Source organism: Vipera ursinii (genome assembly GCF_947247035.1).
Source record: "Vipera ursinii genome assembly, chromosome: 2".
NCBI lineage: Eukaryota > Metazoa > Chordata > Lepidosauria > Squamata > Viperidae > Vipera > Vipera ursinii.
The window spans coordinates 170159478-170177387 of NC_139513.1; the positions used below are offsets into that span (position 1 = coordinate 170159478).

The 17910-nt window shown below is 42.4% G+C and overlaps 1 protein-coding gene across 3 annotated transcripts in view; it reads right to left on the minus strand.

The window, feature by feature from the left end:
* Positions 1-2629: 2629 nt before the first annotated feature.
* PRICKLE3 (prickle planar cell polarity protein 3) overlaps positions 2630-17910 on the minus strand; it is a 28495-nt gene continuing 13214 nt past the window's right edge. For all 3 annotated transcript variants that reach the window (XM_083356729.1, XM_083356730.1, XM_083356728.1), the window contains 5 exons: positions 13677-13814; positions 8031-8234; positions 6442-6628; positions 4350-4865; positions 2630-4232 (listed from right to left, as the gene is read on the minus strand). In XM_083356729.1, the coding sequence (XP_083212855.1) occupies positions 3589-4232; positions 4350-4865; positions 6442-6628; positions 8031-8234; positions 13677-13814 (1689 nt within the window). In that variant the 3' untranslated portion in view covers positions 2630-3588. The remainder of the gene's footprint in view (positions 4233-4349; positions 4866-6441; positions 6629-8030; positions 8235-13676; positions 13815-17910) is intronic.

A 17910-nucleotide genomic window follows, 5' to 3' on the forward strand; every position in this document is an offset into this window, starting at 1 on the left:
ACGTGGTGCGACATATTGTGACGTTTTTGCCTTGCTGGAGCTGGGGTGGGTGCGGTTTCCGCGTGACACATCCGGCCCGTGGGCCAGCATTTTGACACCCCTGCTCTAGTGCCATGCAGAGTTCATTACCCTGCCCTATTTTGTAGATTTTTTTTTAATAAAAATAGTTAACATATCAAACTTTTATATAAAATATGCAAATTCATACACTTTATATTGATATTATCCGTTTGGTCGTGTCCAACTCTTGGCGATTTTGAGGGCCAGGTCTCCCCACCTCTTCCGATCTTGCACTATTTCTGAGTTTTATTCTATGTTCTGGCTGGTGTGAACTTCGATGGCATCCAGCCATCTTTGGCGGTCTGGTTTCCTTTTACCGCTAACTCTTCCAGGCATAATTGCATGATATGGCCAAAATAAGTGAGACGCAGTTTTGTGATTTTTGCCTTCCAGTGACTTATCTGGGTTATGCATTCATAAACTTGTTAAGTCATTTTTTTTTCCCAAAGAAGAGAACTTGGCTTATCTTGGTGCTGATTTCTGGGTATTTTTTAATAATTATTTTGGTGTAGTGCAGAATACACACAACCTTGGCTAAGACCTCAGTGATCTATCAGGAGACACATAAGCGGCCTGATTTTCTTCTGGGGAAATTTATATCATTGCCTTAAGCTTAGAACACTTTCCTGTCTGCGTTGTGGGAACGATAGAAGAGAATGACTACTGCCATCTCACCCAGTTCTCTCCTGTTTGACTTTGGGCAGCTTGGCTTTATTTTGTGCTTGCTGGAGAAATAAAATAGTTTAAAGTGCGAATAAACTGGTATGAAGTCTGATTACTTGATGTCCATTACCATATTTCATGCAATCTTGGCTGTAGAGAATTGCTAGTATAATTAAAGGGATCTGTGAAACTTCTCCATCTTGGAAAAGGAGTCTGGCATTATTATTATTATTATTTTATTATTATTATTATTATTATTATTATTATTATTATTATTATTATTACTATTACTATTACTATTATTACTATTATTACTATTATTACTATTATTACTATTATTATTATCTACTACTACTACTACTACACTGTGTTTCTCTGACTCTCCTTACATTTAAATAGAAGCGTTTAAGCTGTCAGTGTGCACAAATTAAGTGCTGTGTCCACAAAATCCTTGGAGCAGTGGAGCAGTGGGCTAATGCCTCCCTAAGTAACACCAGCTGCCTGCAATTATTGCAGGTTCGAGTCCCACCAGGCTCAAGGTTGACTCAGCCTTCCATCCTTCCGAGGTAGGTAAAATGAGGGCCCAGATTGTTGGGGGCAATTAAGCTGACTTTGTAATAATGCCGCTTGGGGTGTGTGTGAAAGCCCTAATAAGCAGGCATATACATAGAATGAAGGCTACTGCTAAGCTTGTAAGCCGCCCTGAGTCTTCGGAGAAGGGCGGGATATAAATGGAATTAAAATAAAATAAATAAATAAATAAATTAAGTGCTGCTTCCACAAAATCACCAAGAATTTGATCAGCTACCTGCAGTCAGCAACGAATAGTAGTAACAGATATACCATCAGAAAGAAGCTTCTCTGCATCTTTAGTGCTGTAGTCACTTTGTTTCCATGTTTTTGGAGTTCTACCAAATAAGTAGCATCTCAGAAATCACGGCTTTCACTTATTTAAAAAGAAAGTTTCTACTTGTTACATCTACCCTGATTAATTCAACTCTGCGCAGATTGTTACAGAGTCTTCCCAAAACCAGATGCTGTTTTTCACCAAGGGTGGATTTGGCAGACTTGGTAGAAGAGTCAAATCCAAAATGTTTACTTCTAAGTAGCAAACTAGTTTTTTTTAGGGAGAGGATAAGTCATAACATATATTTCTTTCTGCTCTATTTCAGTAATGGATTAGATCTTGGGAAGCAAAGTTGGGGGTTTTTTGCCTAAGTTTCAATGAAATAATATATCCTGCTCCCAATTTGCCTAAGTTGGGACATGAAGATCAACATAATACTATTATACTTTTTCGGTGTGTACAATCTTTGGTCCCCAAATTTCCTTTTTTGCAGACCTCCCCAAGCCCAATCTGATCATGACAGCTGAAAACGGGTTTATTTTTCTGCTGTGTTGACACCTGAAAGAAATGAAACCTAATGTGTAAGCCCAAAATTAGGTGTACCAAGTAAAAAAAAAAGATTCTATTTTGTTAAAAAGTATTTCAAATGCAGTCTTGGTTGCCAAAATGTTGCCAGTCTCTACCATGTAAGCCAAGGAGAATCAACCAGGTATCCTACTGATTTCCAGATGACAGGTTCCATAATCCTGATTCACTTGCAGAAGCTGATTCATCTATCTATACAGACAAAAAAAATTGGGAGGGCGCCCTCTTGTTCATTTAGACGCAGGGGTAGGCAACCTCGGCTCTCTTATGACTCATGGACTTCAACTCCCAGAATTCCTGACTATGCCGAGGTTGCCTACCCCTGCATGACTAGAGGCTGCTGTAATGAGGAAATCGCTCCCCTTTACCCACTGCACCGTAACACCCATTTCCGTTTGTTCCTTATGTTATCTTTTCCTTTTTTCTCATTAATATCCCAACATGCTCTAATGATCCACTGCAATACAAAAGAAGTGGGGGTTTTTTCCGTGAAGTTTATTTCAATTTCATTTAAATTAAAACTCTTAATTACAAAAAAAATCATTTTTTAAAAAACTGGAAACTTTAGAAATGCACACAGTGCAGAGAGACTAGACTGGGGGGGGGGGGGGGGAAAATCACAGGTCCAGTATGATTAGGAAGATATATTGAGGGGTTTACCCCCTAGAAGACATCTCCTGCCCATGTTCCACTTCTAGCGTGGAGAGCAAGGGAACAGTTCAGCCTCAGTGTACACACACAACCACACGCTTATCACCACCAAACACCTTGCTACCAAAGGAAGGAAATCCCAAAGTTTGAAACTGCTATCTTGCTAGAGACGTATATTAGTAAATAGCAACCTGGATCAAGGGCCAAAAGGATCACCCAGGAATGGTGCAAATATTCAAAGGTCACAGTAAAAAGGTCAAAATAGAAGTGCAAGGGTTCCCAGGTAAATTGCTGCTGCTGCTGGAAGCTCACTCGTTCACGGGGTACAGTGCAGAGGTTTACAGGACTTGAACTTTCAAGAGGACAAAGTTAAAGCTACAGTTCAGGAGGTCACAGTTGAGAGGTCAAAAGGCCACCACGGAAAATAAACTACCACAGTTCAAAGAACACCACAGAGACACTTCCAGATTTCTTCACACGAGGGGGGGGGTCACGTCTAGAGATCAGAGGTCAGCGTGAGGGAGAAAAAAAAAAAAACAACCGCTCAAATCTCCCTGAGGAAAGGTTTCAACGGAAACAGCGGTCACGATGAAGAGGTCACTTTCTGAGGAGAACGATGAAGAGGTCACTTTCTGAGGAGAATCCCTGGCAAAAGAGGCACGGGCCAAGGAGGAAGAAACAATGGCCAGTGGCTGCACAGGCCCTCAGAGAGAACGATCAACATTTCGCCATCCAGTCAAGCCCGATTACAGCTGGACTGCAATAGCCAAAGCCAGGACCGCTCAAGCCACCACACAGTTCTTGTCCCGGACCACACGCAGTCTTCGGCGCTGCCTTTTGCGAGCTGATTCACTGGGTGGCGTGACCTCTGGGGAACTGACTCCACCACGCAAATGGGGTGGCAGGGGTATGGGCTCCCCTAGAAAGTAGCCTTCTTCCTCCGAGGATGAATCGGAGGACTCAGAGGAGCTGAAGTCCCATCCCCTGGGAGGGTAGCGCCGGTGCCAGGCAGGAAAAGCACTCTCTGAAGCTGAATAGGACAGGTTGGCTCCCTTCCTTTCCCCCCTCCCCTTCCTTGGCCTCCAGTCCTGGCTCCCCAGGTTGAGGGAGTTATCTGAAGTGGAGCGAGGGTGTCCCCGGGTGGCCCCCCGCTTCTGCAGCACAGAGGTCTCCAAGGAGGCTTGCTCAGGGGAAGGGGTACTGGGTTCTCCCGAGATTAAGGGTTCCCGGAAGCTAACCCGGGGTACTCCTCCCCGGGCAAAAGTCCCGGGCTCTCTGCCCTCGCTGAGCCGTGGCCGGGCAGAGGCTTGAATTTTGGAAGTGGAACTGCTGCTCCAGTCAGAAGTTTTGGAAGAGGACATCCCCAGCTCCGGCATAGAGTGACGCAAGGGGGAGGTGCGCTGGAAACGCGGCTGGAGCTCGGTCCCTGAGGAGAAACCAGATGGTTAGTGGCGGGGATGGGGCTAAGTCTCAAAGCTAGAAGCCTTCCCCAAACTAGCCCTGCACCTCCGCAGCATTCTTGTTCCACTTAGCTCTGCCTCACCTGTTCCTGGCTCCTGGTCAGTGGCCGGGGGCAGGCAAGTCGACGTTCCCCGGGAAGCCCGTTCCACTGGCTCCTCACAACTCTGGCCATAGCCGGAACCATTGCTGTCTGGATCAGAGAGCTCTTCCATTTCCGTGGGCAGCTCCTCTTCCTCATCCCCAGGCGCCCCACTCCAGCTCCTTCGGGCCCTTGGGGTAGAGTCCGACGGTACCGTCTTCCCCGCAAAGGAAACGGAGCGGGTGATGGAGGAGGGTGACATGCCCTGAGACTGAACTCGGCGTTGCTGCCAGCTAGTCCTCCGAGCATCCTGAGGACGGGTGCTTTGCAAGGCAGAGTCACAGGAATCCGAGCCGTTGGGGTCTTCACCGAGGCTGCAGGCCCGGGAACAGAAGATCTGGCCCTGCTTGGGCAGGAAAGGCTTCCCCAGGAGGGGTTGCTGGCAACGGGAGCAGCTGAAACAGGCATCGGTGGCGTGCCAGTGCTGGCCCTCGTAGGTCATCTGACCCTGGTCAATACCTGCAAGGAAGAAACAAGGCCAAACCATTGGATGGGTTTACGCGCTTTGTTTCGAAACCCACAAAAGCTGGACGGTCTTGCCAACGAAGGCGATCCATCCCATCTACAAAAAACGCATCCTCCTATTTCTAGATTTTGCAAAGAGGATGAAGCAGCTGCTTTTTTTAAAAAAATGATAAAAAGCATTCTCTAGTCCAAAGGTTGGAGACCTGGCACTGAAGCCTTGTTCTGGAAAAAGCTTTATCTTGCCTCATTTAAAGCCCTGCCAAAGCCAACACTGAGCACTCAGATTCACTTAGGAAGCAGCAAGCAGATATCTTTGCAACCTTGTTAGAAAACCAACGATGGAAGAATAGCTCCGCTCCATGTCCTGCTACTTGGATCCAGTCCTGTCTATTATTCTTGCAAACAAAAATGAAATAAATCCCAAATCATTTGTCGGAAAAATGAATAACTAATGCCCAAATAAAATTCCTTTACATGAGTTCATTCATATTACACCACATCCCTGATTGTATTTTTGGATGCCACTAAGCAGGACTTGCAGGAAAGCCTCCACACTCTGGAATCTCCAGTTGCTATAAACAAGCAATAAACGTTTAGGCTTTACACAACATGTTACAATGTGTTTTGTTAAAGAAGTATTTTCCTGGTTTCTCATACAGCGCTGAACCATGACGCATGGCATATAAACCAGAATGATTCACACAACATATTATATTGGTGGGATATGGGATTCTGGAGGCAACCAATGGTTTCACTTTTGGTAATGTATCTTCATAACTTCATCACTGCTTCAGGGCTGGGAATTCAAACAAATCTTCAAGAAGAAAATGTGGGCTTTCAGAAGATTGCAGGAGCCTTACCTTGCCTAATAACCCAACGTTTATGAAACTTTTTTCTTCCGGACCCCTTACTACTTTTAAAAATTATGGAGGACCCCAAAAGAGCTTTTGCTTATATGATTACTCACCAATGGATAACTCACCATATGATAACCTTATCAATATTTATCGTATGAAAAATTAAAATGGATGCATTCACTGCCACTACTGCTTCTCATAGTTGTTTGATGGGATTTCAATACTACAGATGGTCCTCGACTTACAACCACAATTGAGCCCAAATTTCTTTTGCTAAGTAAAACAGTTATTAAGTAAATTTTGTCCCATTTTAAAACCTTTCAGTGAATCTGGCTTCCCCACTGACTTTGCTTGTTAGAAGGTCGCAAAAGGGGATCGTGGGATCCCGGGATACTGCAACCATCATAAATATGTGTCAGTTGCCAAACGTCTGAATTTTGTTCATGTGACCGTGGGGATGCTGCAATGGTCTTGTGAAAAATGATCATAAGGAACTTTTTTTCAGTGCTCTTATAACTTTAAACGGTTACTAAATGAACTGTTGTAAGTCGAGAACTACTTGAATATTATTTTTCAACATAGGCTGGCAAATAAAGTTGACTTTGCCAATCCCTGAGAGCATCCTAGGGGACCCCCAGGGGTCCTAGGACCACACATTAAGAAATGCTGGTAGAACCCATCCCTCCCATTCTCCAGGCACCAGGCTGTCTTACCAATGTGCTCCCCGCATGCATCGCAGTATTCTGCATAGAGGCTCTCATAACAATGGCAGCAATAGGGGCGACGTTGGCGCATGATGTATCGTTGGCCACCCAGGGCTTCCTCGCACTCAAAGCAGCAGAAATGGCGCATGTGCCAGTGACGGCCTTCGGCTTCTGTGCACTCATCTGCAAAGATGATCTGTTCCGGGGAAAGCAGGGAGATGAGTCCAAGGAGACCATTGGGGTGGGGGTGGGGGAGAATAAAGATTAGGAGTACTAACATTTGTTCCCATCTTCATCACACACCAAATGTTACAACCTTTCACAAGTACCCTTGGAACTTTATGAGCATAATTTATTGTTTTTATTGTAAGCTGCCTAAGTCACGTTATTGTGAGATGGATGGCCATGTAAATGCATTAGATAGATAGATAGATAGATAGATAGATAGATAGATAGATAGATAGATAGGTAGGTAGATAGGTAGATAGATGATAGATAGATAGATAGATAGATAGATAGATAGATAGATAGATAGATAGATTAGATGATAGATAGATAGATAGATAGATAGATGATAGATTGATAGATGATAGATAGATAGATAGATAGATAGATAGATAGATAGATAGATAGATAGATTGATAGATTGATAGATAGACAGACAGACAGACAGACGGGAGGGAGGGAGGGAGGGAGGGAGGGAGGGAGGGATGAGGATAGCTATGCACTTTTATGCTGGGAGTGTGCTTTGACTTTGTGAGGTGGGTAATTTGCTACACTCCGATAGGACAAATATATGGTTTGCCATATGAAAGACAGATCTTCACATTTACCAGTTGCTCCAGAAGAAAGGGGCACTAAAAGAAGAACTATTGCCAGAAAAATTGTAGTGCTTTGGGGATGAGGAAGGCTAGATTATCCAGAGGAGTGGTGTTCTTTTTAGTCTTTAAGAGAAAGTTCTCAATTTCTTTTGCACGATACTGCTATCGACTGGCATGAAATTTGGGTAGAGGATAAAAATAAAGAAAGCAGGACAAGTTCCAACACAAAGAACAATCGTGGTTAAAACAGGTGAAGAACCAACCTCAAGTCATGGTTTTAAATTATGGCTAATTGTAAAATACCTATCATTATATATTACCTGAGGTGAGTTTGCACCTTTAAACAAACCACAGATAAACTAAAAAAAAAACAACAGTAACATTTGGACAGTTCACTGTAAAGAAGTGTTTTCAATCTCAGCAACTTTAAGACATGTGGAAAGTTTCCGAGAGTTTTAAGTCCACAGATCTGAAAGTCGCTGTGATTGAAAAAAAAACACAGCTTTAAAGCATGCATGTATATCAGGAGTCTTCAAACCAGGCCCTTTTATGACTTGTGTACTTCAAGTCCCAGAATTCCTCAGCCAGGCACGTTGGCTGAGGAATTCTGGGAGTTGAAGTCCACAAGTCATAAAAGGGCCTGGTTTGAAGACCCCTGGTGTATATTCTCAACTAACACAAATGATCCCAACTGCTCAACTTCCCCATTTCCCATTCTGGAAAGGCTTCCATAGGCTCCCGGCTGTTCTACTTAAGACTCTGGCTGGACCTTCTCACCTCATCACAAGCTTCGCAGCGCGGCTTGAGGCGCTCGGCATGGTGGCGCCCACAGTAGATTTTGCCCTCCTGGTAGAAGTAGATCAGGTCAACGAGGAGCTCCCGACACGTGGTACAAACAAAGCACTGAGGGTGCCAGCAGGCACCATGCCCAGCTCGACTGGCAAAAACAGCAATGTCCCCTCCACAAATCTGTTTTCCACACTGCCAAGAAAAGAAGTACAAGTCAAAATCTTTGAAAAGCAAACACAAAATGGATTCAGGGCTGTTGTTTTGAGCTTCAAGCTTGGCAATTTGGTTGCAAACATTTCATCACCATTCAATGGATTCAGCTTCCAGAACTCCTTTAGGTGAGGAATGTTTCCAGTTTATAAATGTTAGGGGCAAAGAGTCTCCCGTGTTTTTTTTTTCTTTTCCCCACAGCGAGACCATATTTCTGGCACACGTATTTGCTTCAGGCATCCAGGCTTCCTGCCCTTAAGTTAGCCGTTCTCTGCGGGTGACGTATTTTCCAAGCACTCTAACCACATTAGTATACTAAGAAAAAAAAATAATCTGGTTGAAGGGAATTCCAAAGATGCTGGTGATCTCTGACATTTCATTCTACTTGAAAACATTTTATCACAGGAGCTCTTCTTAACTCACTGAAAGCTTTTGAGATCTTATAAGCAACTGAATAAAGAATACAACTGAGAATTGTCATTTTCCAAATTTCACAGTTGTAATTTAACAAGGCAAATAAGCATATTCTGAACATTTGCTGTGGCTGCTCCTATGTTTAATTTGTCCAGAAATATATGTATATTTGGTGGAGCAGTTGGCTAATGCCTCCTTAAGTAACACCAGCTGCCTGCAATTAGTGCAGGTTCGCATCCCACCAGGCTCAAGGTTGACTCAGCCTTCCATCCTTCCGAGGTAGGTAAAATGAGGACCCAGATTTTTGGGGGCAATTAAGCTGACTTTGTAATAATGCCGCTTGGGGTGTGTGTGAAAGCCCTAATAAGCAGGCATCTACATAGAATGAAGGCTACTGCTAAGCTTGTAAGCCGCCCTGAGTCTTCGGAGAAGGGCGGGATATAAATGGAATTAAAATAAAAAAATAAAAAAATAAAAAATATTTTAAATTGAATACAAATTTAAAATGTAGGTGAATTTAAGGCAAGGTAAATGGAATCATTTAGAAACAATAGATGGGCAGGTTCTTTCTTTTAACTGTCTTAAGAGCTATACCCTAATGCAGGGGTGTCAAACTCAAGTTCATGGAGGGCCGCATCAGCATTGCGGTTGCCCTCAGGGGGCCGGGTGGGTATGGCCTGGGTGGGCATGGCCTACTGGGTGGGCGTGGCTAGAGTGCATATGGCCTACTGGGTGGGCGTGGTCAACTCTACATCGTTCACATCAAGGGTGCCTATGGGGGCCTGGGCAGGAGTGGGACAGATCTGAGGGTCTCTGGCAGAAGGAGGGTCTCTGGGCCAGGGCCACGGCAGTGGGGGCCGTTCCCTCACTGTTTCCAGGATGGCTTCGCGGGCCACATGAAACCACTTTGCGGGCCGCATCCGGCCCCCGGGCCTTGTGTTTGACATGTCTGCCCTAATGGAAGCCAATGAACCACTAGAGGGCAGACTTGATCCACCAGTGTATTTCTTTTTCTGGCTACCACCAGTGTTTCTCTCAATCTTAGCAACTTTAAGATGTGTGCCCTTCAAGAATTCTCCAGCTGGCTACACCCTGCCTTGGCAGTCCATGTTCTCTCAAAATCAGATCCTGACCTGATACGTGAAATAACCCTTTGGCCTTCTGCTTGAGCAGAAGGGTTGGACTAGAAGACCTCCCATATCCCCTCCAGCTCTATTCTGATTGATTGAATCTAGAGTAGTCAACAGATTGAAGCCTTCACACTTTTAAACTTATCCAAACACTGCTTTCAGTCTGAAATCAGGTCCTGGAATTTAATTCAGAGTGCTGCTCTTTACTCTCATGTTTATTTTTTGCAGGTTTTTATTTTTCTAAAATCATTCACTCAGTAAAAACTGACAGCTTAGAACAGAGCAAGTTGTAGAGTTTTCTTTAGATTTTTGTCAACCTATAGTGTTCTATGCTTAACCTGTGAATATGCTAAATCTTAATACTTGGGTAAACAAACTAACTACACAAATTAACCTTGTTTATGGCTCAGCATTGATAGCAATGGTGCTCATTTATTACAGTAAAGCAATGGCTGGATTTCTACACCCACTGAACCAAAACTATCCACCCATTTTAGTGTAGTCCAAGGAGTCATGGAAACCTTGCCACTGTCTACCATTTGCATGCTTATAATACAGGTATAACTCAATGTTTGCCTGCATCGACTACCACATTGAGAAGTATTCTGTTCACAAGACCAAACAGATTACATTATATATTGTATTGTAAGGTAAAGGTAAAGGTTCCCCCGCACATGCGTGCTAGTCGTTTCCGACTCTAGGGGCCGGTGCTCATCTCCGTTTCAAAGCCGAAGAGCCAGCGCTTGTCCGAAGACGTCTCCGTGGTCATGTGGACGGCATGACTAGACACCAAAGGTGCACGTAGTGGTCCCTATTTTTCTACTTGGATTTTTACGTGCTTTCGAACTGCTAGGTTGGCAGAAGCTGGGACGAGTAACAGGCGCTCACTCTGTTACGTGGCACTCGGGATTCGACCCGCCAAACTGCCGACCTTCTGATCGACAAGCTCAGCGTCCTAACACACTGAGCCACCGCGTCCCTTTAATATTGTATTGTATTGTATTGTATTTGTATTGTATTGTATTGTAATTACATTGCACTGTATTATACTATGTACACTACACTACACTACACTCCCTTTTCCAAATATGTTTTAAAGTGACCCATGGCTGTAAATTGATTTGCTATTGAAAATCACCCCCTGGCAGCTGCCATTTGCAGTCAGAAGTGCTGCCTACTGAAAAGAGTCAGGAAGAAGAGTGGTCTTTCAGCAGAGCAGAATTCAACACAGAATTTGTTCCAGGTTAATGTCCTGTGGCTGCCTTTTTCTTCAAAATAAAAGTGAGGTCTTGTTCCCTTTTTGCCCACCACGAATGATAAAATCTCATGTCCAAATAATTTTTGCCCAGCAGCAGATACATTTGCACAGGCAGATTTCTGAACTTTTCTTAATCATTAATTCACTTTCATAAATATTAACTCAGTTATGTGAATATTGCAAAGGTATAGCATGTAGAGAGACATTTTGGTGTAACGATTGAGGCATTGAGTTAGAAACCGGGAAATTATAAGTTCCAATCCTGCCTTAGGCACAAAGCCACGTGGATGACCTTGGACTCTCTCAGGGCCAGGAAGCAGACAAGGGCAAACCATTTATTATTTTTATTTTTATAATTTCTTAAATTTATATGCTGCTCATCTCGTGGTCAGAGGGGACACTTCCAGTTTTCTTGCCAAGAAAACCGCAGGGATTTGTCTAGCAGTCACCAGAAGTCAACACTGACTCAAAGGCACACACACAAAAAAAAGCATGGAGAATGGACATTCAAAGATGTCCTTGTTGTGATTACAGAATTCACAGCAGACAAAAACTTTTTGGTAAGCAAAAAAGAAACAAGAACAAAAGTGTCCACTTTATGCATATTGGGTTTGTATGTCACACTAAGCCAAAATCAGACCACCCTGTAGCTCGGTGCAATGTGCAAAATTCAAAAGAGCAGAAACTGTTGTTCGTCCAAGGAAGCATCTGACCTTAGCCAGTGGCTTCTCCCAGCCCCGCTCTCCCTATTCTCTTTCCACTTGGATTTACAAAATGAGCCTTGGGATCTTTTATACATAAATCATGTTTTAAAATATCCCAAACCACCCTCTGCCTGAAGACGAAAGTCCAGGAAAATCCTTACCACTTGATTCTATCAAAGGCAGACGCTACGCCTAATAGCTCATCTTACACTTGTGGCAAGATGGGCGGCCAATAAATTTTTATAAATAAATACGAACGCTAGATAAGATACTTCTGAAATAAAGGAACAGGCCTGCAGGGTTCAAAGACTGTAATTTACAGGGAAGGGTTGCATTGTACATCTTTCCCTTTAATAAGCACGCAATTCTTTTTCATGCGACTTAAGAGCTGATAATAAAAGAGGGTGGTTTACACTTTATTAGTTTACAATATTCAGGAGTCTCTAAGTGAAACTCTGTGAAGCACCTGAGCCTTCTAGGAAAATGAAGCGGCTAGTGGTGCTTTCATGTAGAGACTCCTGTGTATCTTGGGGCCAGTATCACTAATCCCCAAATACAAGTAGCGAGTCAAGGAAGCTGCTTCAGCCTCTTTTATTTTATTATCAGCTCTTAAGTGGCATCATAAAGAATAGTGCTTATTAAAGGGAAAGATGTACAATGCAATCCTTCCCTGTAAATTACAGTCTTTGAAACCTGGAAGCCTGTTCTACAGACACCTGCAGAGAGTCAGTCCTCTTTCCTCTAGTCACCCTTCCTACAGCAATAGGCGGTTTCTTTGAGGAACCAAACAGAAAAGAGCCTTGGTGGCGCAGTGGGCTAATGCCTCCTTAAGTAACACCAGCTGCCTGCAATTAGTGCAGGTTCGAGTCCCACCAGGCTCAGGGTTGACTCAGCCTCCCATCCTTCCGAGGTAGGTAAAATGAGGACCCAGATTGTTGGGGGCAATTAAGCTGACTTTGTAAAAATGCCACTTGGAGCCCCCCGAAAGATAAGCAGGTATATACATAGAATGAAGGCTACTGCTAAGCACATTGATTTGTGCTTTAAATTGTAAGCCGCCCTGAGTCTTCGGAGAAGGGCGGGATATAAATGGGATTAAAAAAAATGGTTCCACTCTCTTTCCCCCCGACCCCCTCAAATGGAAGAAAAAGGAGCAAACCGGCAAACGGCAACACTACAGAGAGAACTAGGATGCTTTTCAGGCGTGCTTTTAGCCGCTGCCCTCAATGCCAACTCCTGCAGTCATCGTAAGTCCATTAGCACGACATGACAAGTTTGTTCCCCAAATCCTGCATGGATGAAACCCACAAGAACAGCAAAAGTGGACGGTGAACAGAAGGCCTTCCGACGCACGGTGCTCTGAGAACCACCAGGAACGGGAAGGACAGAAGTATTCTGGAATCATTCCAGAAAGTTCTGTTTCTGATTTAATCAGTTAACGCTACTTGCAGCATAAAAGACTGAAGAAGCTGTGTTCAGTCAACAATGTTTTTTTTTTTACTATGGTTTTAATCTGAACTTTATCACGTTAGATATTTGGAGGAAAGTCTGTTTTGAGAATATGCCTCTGAACACATCTAAATACCTGAAAGTGAGGAGGAAGGAGGCTAAAATTTGGAAGGGGAAGTGACGTCTTTTCCTCTGAGGCTTAGCATATTGGGAAATATGGTGGAAGAGACGAGATGTGGGAGAGAAACGGTAGGCTCTTGTTTTTCATTTCTTTTTTTCTCTCCTCCCTCAACCCCCAATCGCTTGCTATTTTTTTTTAGGTGCTGGGCCTAAAACAGAATTTCAAAACCCTGCTGCCAAAAGTCTAGCTTGAGTCAAATTATTTCTCTCAAGAACTTTTTTTTTTTAAAAAAAATCATTCTTCTCAAACAGTTTTACATCGATAAGGATACAAAACGAGGCCCCACACCTGTTCACAGATGGCTCCGGTAATGGTGACAGGAAAGAGTCGGACCGTTCCTCGGCCAAGGTTCTCTCGCTTGCGCTGCTGTGAGAATAATTTCAACTCTTTTGCCTCCTCCTCCTCCAGGGAGCTGCAGTACTGAGCCTGGATCAAGATTTGAAAAGGAAGGCAAGATGGTCAAGAAAGGTCAAGATTTTTTTTTTGTGTGTGCTGATAACTCTGGGGCAGGCTTTCCATTCCAGGAACACTCAGTAGGCCCTGCTCTCAAAACGAAAAAAAAAAACTGGAATAAAATTACAAAGTGAGGTAGCTGGCCGATGAATACTTATTGGGATCCCAGCATTCCCCTTACTGGTGAACTCCCATTCTTCTTATGTCCAGCCAACAGTCAGTTCTGAAGCATGATGGTAACTGCAGTCCATCCACATCTGGATGGCTAACTAGGCCCCAGTTGAAATGGAGAACCATCCATTTAATAGGCCAAGTTCGACAACACCAGTCTTCAGATCAGGGCAAGAAAGGCAACAGGTTTAGCATAATGTCATACAGATCTTTGGTTAAAGACATCTGTAGCAAAGAAAAGAGAAAACAGAGAGATGAGAGAAAGATATAAAGGGGATGCCCAAGAAACAGGAAAAAAAAATAGGTAACCCCTTCAACTCATTGCGAGCATTCAGCCCCGAAGATACTCCTTCTGAGAGAATGAAGACCTCAGCAGAAAAAAAAAGATTTTACAGCCGTTGATCTGTACAATGCAGACACCAAAGGAACAGATTCACTGCTGGCAAATGACCAGTTCCAGCAAGTGAAAGCAGCTCAGGTCAGGGTAGCAACTGAACAGCCACAAATCACGGGATCAGGCAGCACCAGGCTGCCCTTTCAGGCCCCAGGGATCTGGTAGGCCAGAAGACAAAAAGAGATCAATTAAACCTTGCCCAGGAAAAACTTTATATTTTTACATCGGGTCTATAACTGAGAATAGAGGCTGCCCGCAAATATGGGAAAACCATTAGCTTGCTGACCTTGTGTAAACAAATCAATTCCTACTCCCCAGGAGGTAAGGAATTTCCAGGGAGAGCTCATACAGTCCTGGGACTCTGGAGGTTGATCAGAAAACGACATCAAAGAGGGCCCCTTCTCAAGGAAGCGCTGAGCCTAATGATTAATTTAGCTCCCTGAAAGCTAGAGAGGGTGGAGAAAAGAGATTTAGCACAGAAATCCTTCATCTGTTTACGGTTTGAAACTGGCAACCTCTCTCTACCAGGTGGTTTTTTCCCCCAAAATTCTGAGATGCCTGAGGACAGAAGTTTATTTGAATAATCAGTACTCCCACACCCTTTCTTCACTGCATTCTATGTGAACATACTTTTCTTCACTGCCTTTTGTCCATTTGTCAACAGTCCGATAACTGGAAGGAAAGCTGAAATAGATCTTGGGATTATATTTTAACTAATTAGTTTTGCTACCTCTGGTAAAAAAAAAAGGTGATCCACCTAAGTACAGGAGATACTTCAAGCCTCCTCCCGTGTAAAGGGCCCCAGACAATTAATCACCTAATGTCTTCTTTTAAAGGGTGCAGACTTTCTCTATTTCATTTCTCCCAGTTATGGTTATTATTGGGAACGATGTTTGGACCTTTCAATCGGCAACCCCTTCGAAGTGCAGAAAACTTAGAATAAAGTGCAGCATTCTAATGCTTCTAATTTTAAAAAAAACATCAGGTTTCTTATTCTTATTGAAATCATTGATCAAAACATAATGGAAACTCCAGAGATTTGTTGGGGGAGGTGCTTCAGTGGAACTTCCCCATTCCTTTACATACACCAAAAGCAGAATAGCCATGATAAATAACAATACCAACCTCATTCAAGTAATCATAATCATGGCATCAGTATAGTACCTCCTGCTGAGATATTTTGAAAATACATATATAGAATAATGTTTTGCACTGCTAGCCTAATGAGCATCACAAATTTCAAGAATAATTATGAATGCCTTTTTTTGGTGATCGTTGGTCCTGCCACCTGTGGTAGATTAAGCCCAATTATTTAGACTGCAAACAGAGAACAGGATTGTGTAAATGGCCTTCAGAACTGATAACTGCCGGTGACTTGACAACCCAGCAGGTGAAAAGGCAAAGAAACTAATCTAGCAAAATACACAAGATTGATCTTGAGGAAATTCCTTTCTGATTCAGAGGGGGCAATCTTTATAACCCTTTAAACTTACCACTGTGTGCACGCACCAAGAACGACCAGGACTCTGCAAGCACATTCCTTTTCTCAACTGATGATTGGTAGAAGCTTGTGGAAGGTGGATTGGGATCTACTGTAAAGGTGGCAGGACTAGAAAACAATTTCCAGAGGACATAACAGTGTTCGGGAGAAGGCTCTTCAGAAAATAGCTGAAGACCGCAGTGGAATGAAAATCCAGCGAGTAAACGTTTTTCAATAATTCCTCTCTGGACAAGAAGATTTGAAATTGCCCACAAGTGCTCCAGGCAGCTGCTCCTTTCTCAAACTGCAGTCAGCACCTTTGAAAGAGCACTAAGTTTGCATACCTCCCTTTCTAATCACTTTCAGAAATTGCTTCTGAACTGCTTTAGAAACCTTTAAATCAACAGGTTTGATAGCACCGAATTTCCTCCAATCTTTGCAAAAGAACTTTTAACTATGAATTTAAGAACTTAACTTTTTTTTGAAGAAACAGCAAAGGAGTGATTAAAATTTTGATTTTCAAAAGCAACAGATTAAGGGTCCAGGTAAAATTGAACACTGGAGAGAATTAGAGGGAATTAATGATTAAGTTAAAGGAGAAGAACACATCAATTCAATATACAAACACAGAATGCAACAAGATATTTTAACATTGAATATATTCAAGAATGTTTTTGAACAAAGGACCCAAAAGTTAATTTTAATAGCATCTGCCTCTATAGATAAACTGTGTTTAAAAATGTTATGGAAGAGGAACAAGTTCTACCTGACAAGATCAAGACTGAAATGGTAAAAAGATGCATACAATGTGTATATAAAAGAAACTGGCTGATGTCTTAATATTTAAAAGGAATAAACAAACAACAAACTAAGAAAGTGACCCAGATAATTTTCCTATATTTGATTTGCAAAAGAGACTTGTTAATGTTCTGAAGAATTTTGTGAGAAGGGACAAAGAAAAACTGAAACATAATCAAATTTATGGCATGATTTGAAGGGACTAACCATTATAATTGTTAAAAGTAAAATAAAAGGAAGGTATCTAAAGTTGGTTTACTTGGTTCAAAGTTAAAATAGATATGTCATTCCTGGTAACCTTACTGGACTTTTGCTGACAGTAGGACTGAACTGAGGATGCTTTATGGATCTGTTTATAGATAAGAGACGGGATATGGAAAGAAAAGATCATTTGATGTATTTTAAGAGAAGCTGATAAGTTATTACAATTGCTTATATTTGTGATCAAGTTGGGAAGTTACTTTATATATTTTCTTTTTTGTTACTATATTCTTACTTATAGCATCGCTAGATTGGCTTCAGTTTTCCCCACCTCACACCCCAACATTGAGAAGAAACGATAAGGGCTTTCAATGACAATGAGATAGAAAAGGACGAAGCAGTAGAAAACCAGTCCTTGTCTCTAGTTCACGAAAATATGAGTCCACCATATTAACTGAAACACTTATTCATTATAGTAGAACAATCATGGAAAACCCAAGACTTAGGGCTTTTACTATTCACATTTTGTAACTGAGAACACCCACATATTCATACCACCAATACAAGATCGGTTACTTGGGGGTAATCTGAAGCCACTGGAGGGGAAATGGAATCAATTCCTTTGTGTAGTAAAGCTTAAATTCTGGCTTTGGGCTGCTTATCCATTTTATGGCACACATTTATTATCTCTGTTAATACCAATAATACATACTTTTTTAAGAAGCCACAAAATAAATATTTTTTTTTAAAAAAAAGAGGATGGTGCAAATATAAGCCAACTCTTCCCAAACAGAATCCTTGAGATAATTAGAAAAGATTTTGTAAAACAGTTTTCTAAAAAAACAAGTGGAAATCTATCTAAACTACAACTCATGTAGACACTGGAACTCAAAGTTGGAGGTTCACAGTAAACACAACGCAAGTGGAAGAGAGCAAGTAGAAGGCCATTTGTGAAGCTCCAAACTTTTATGAGATGGAGCAATCAAAACTAGCCTGGAGAAGTTATCCTAAAAGTCATGGGAAAC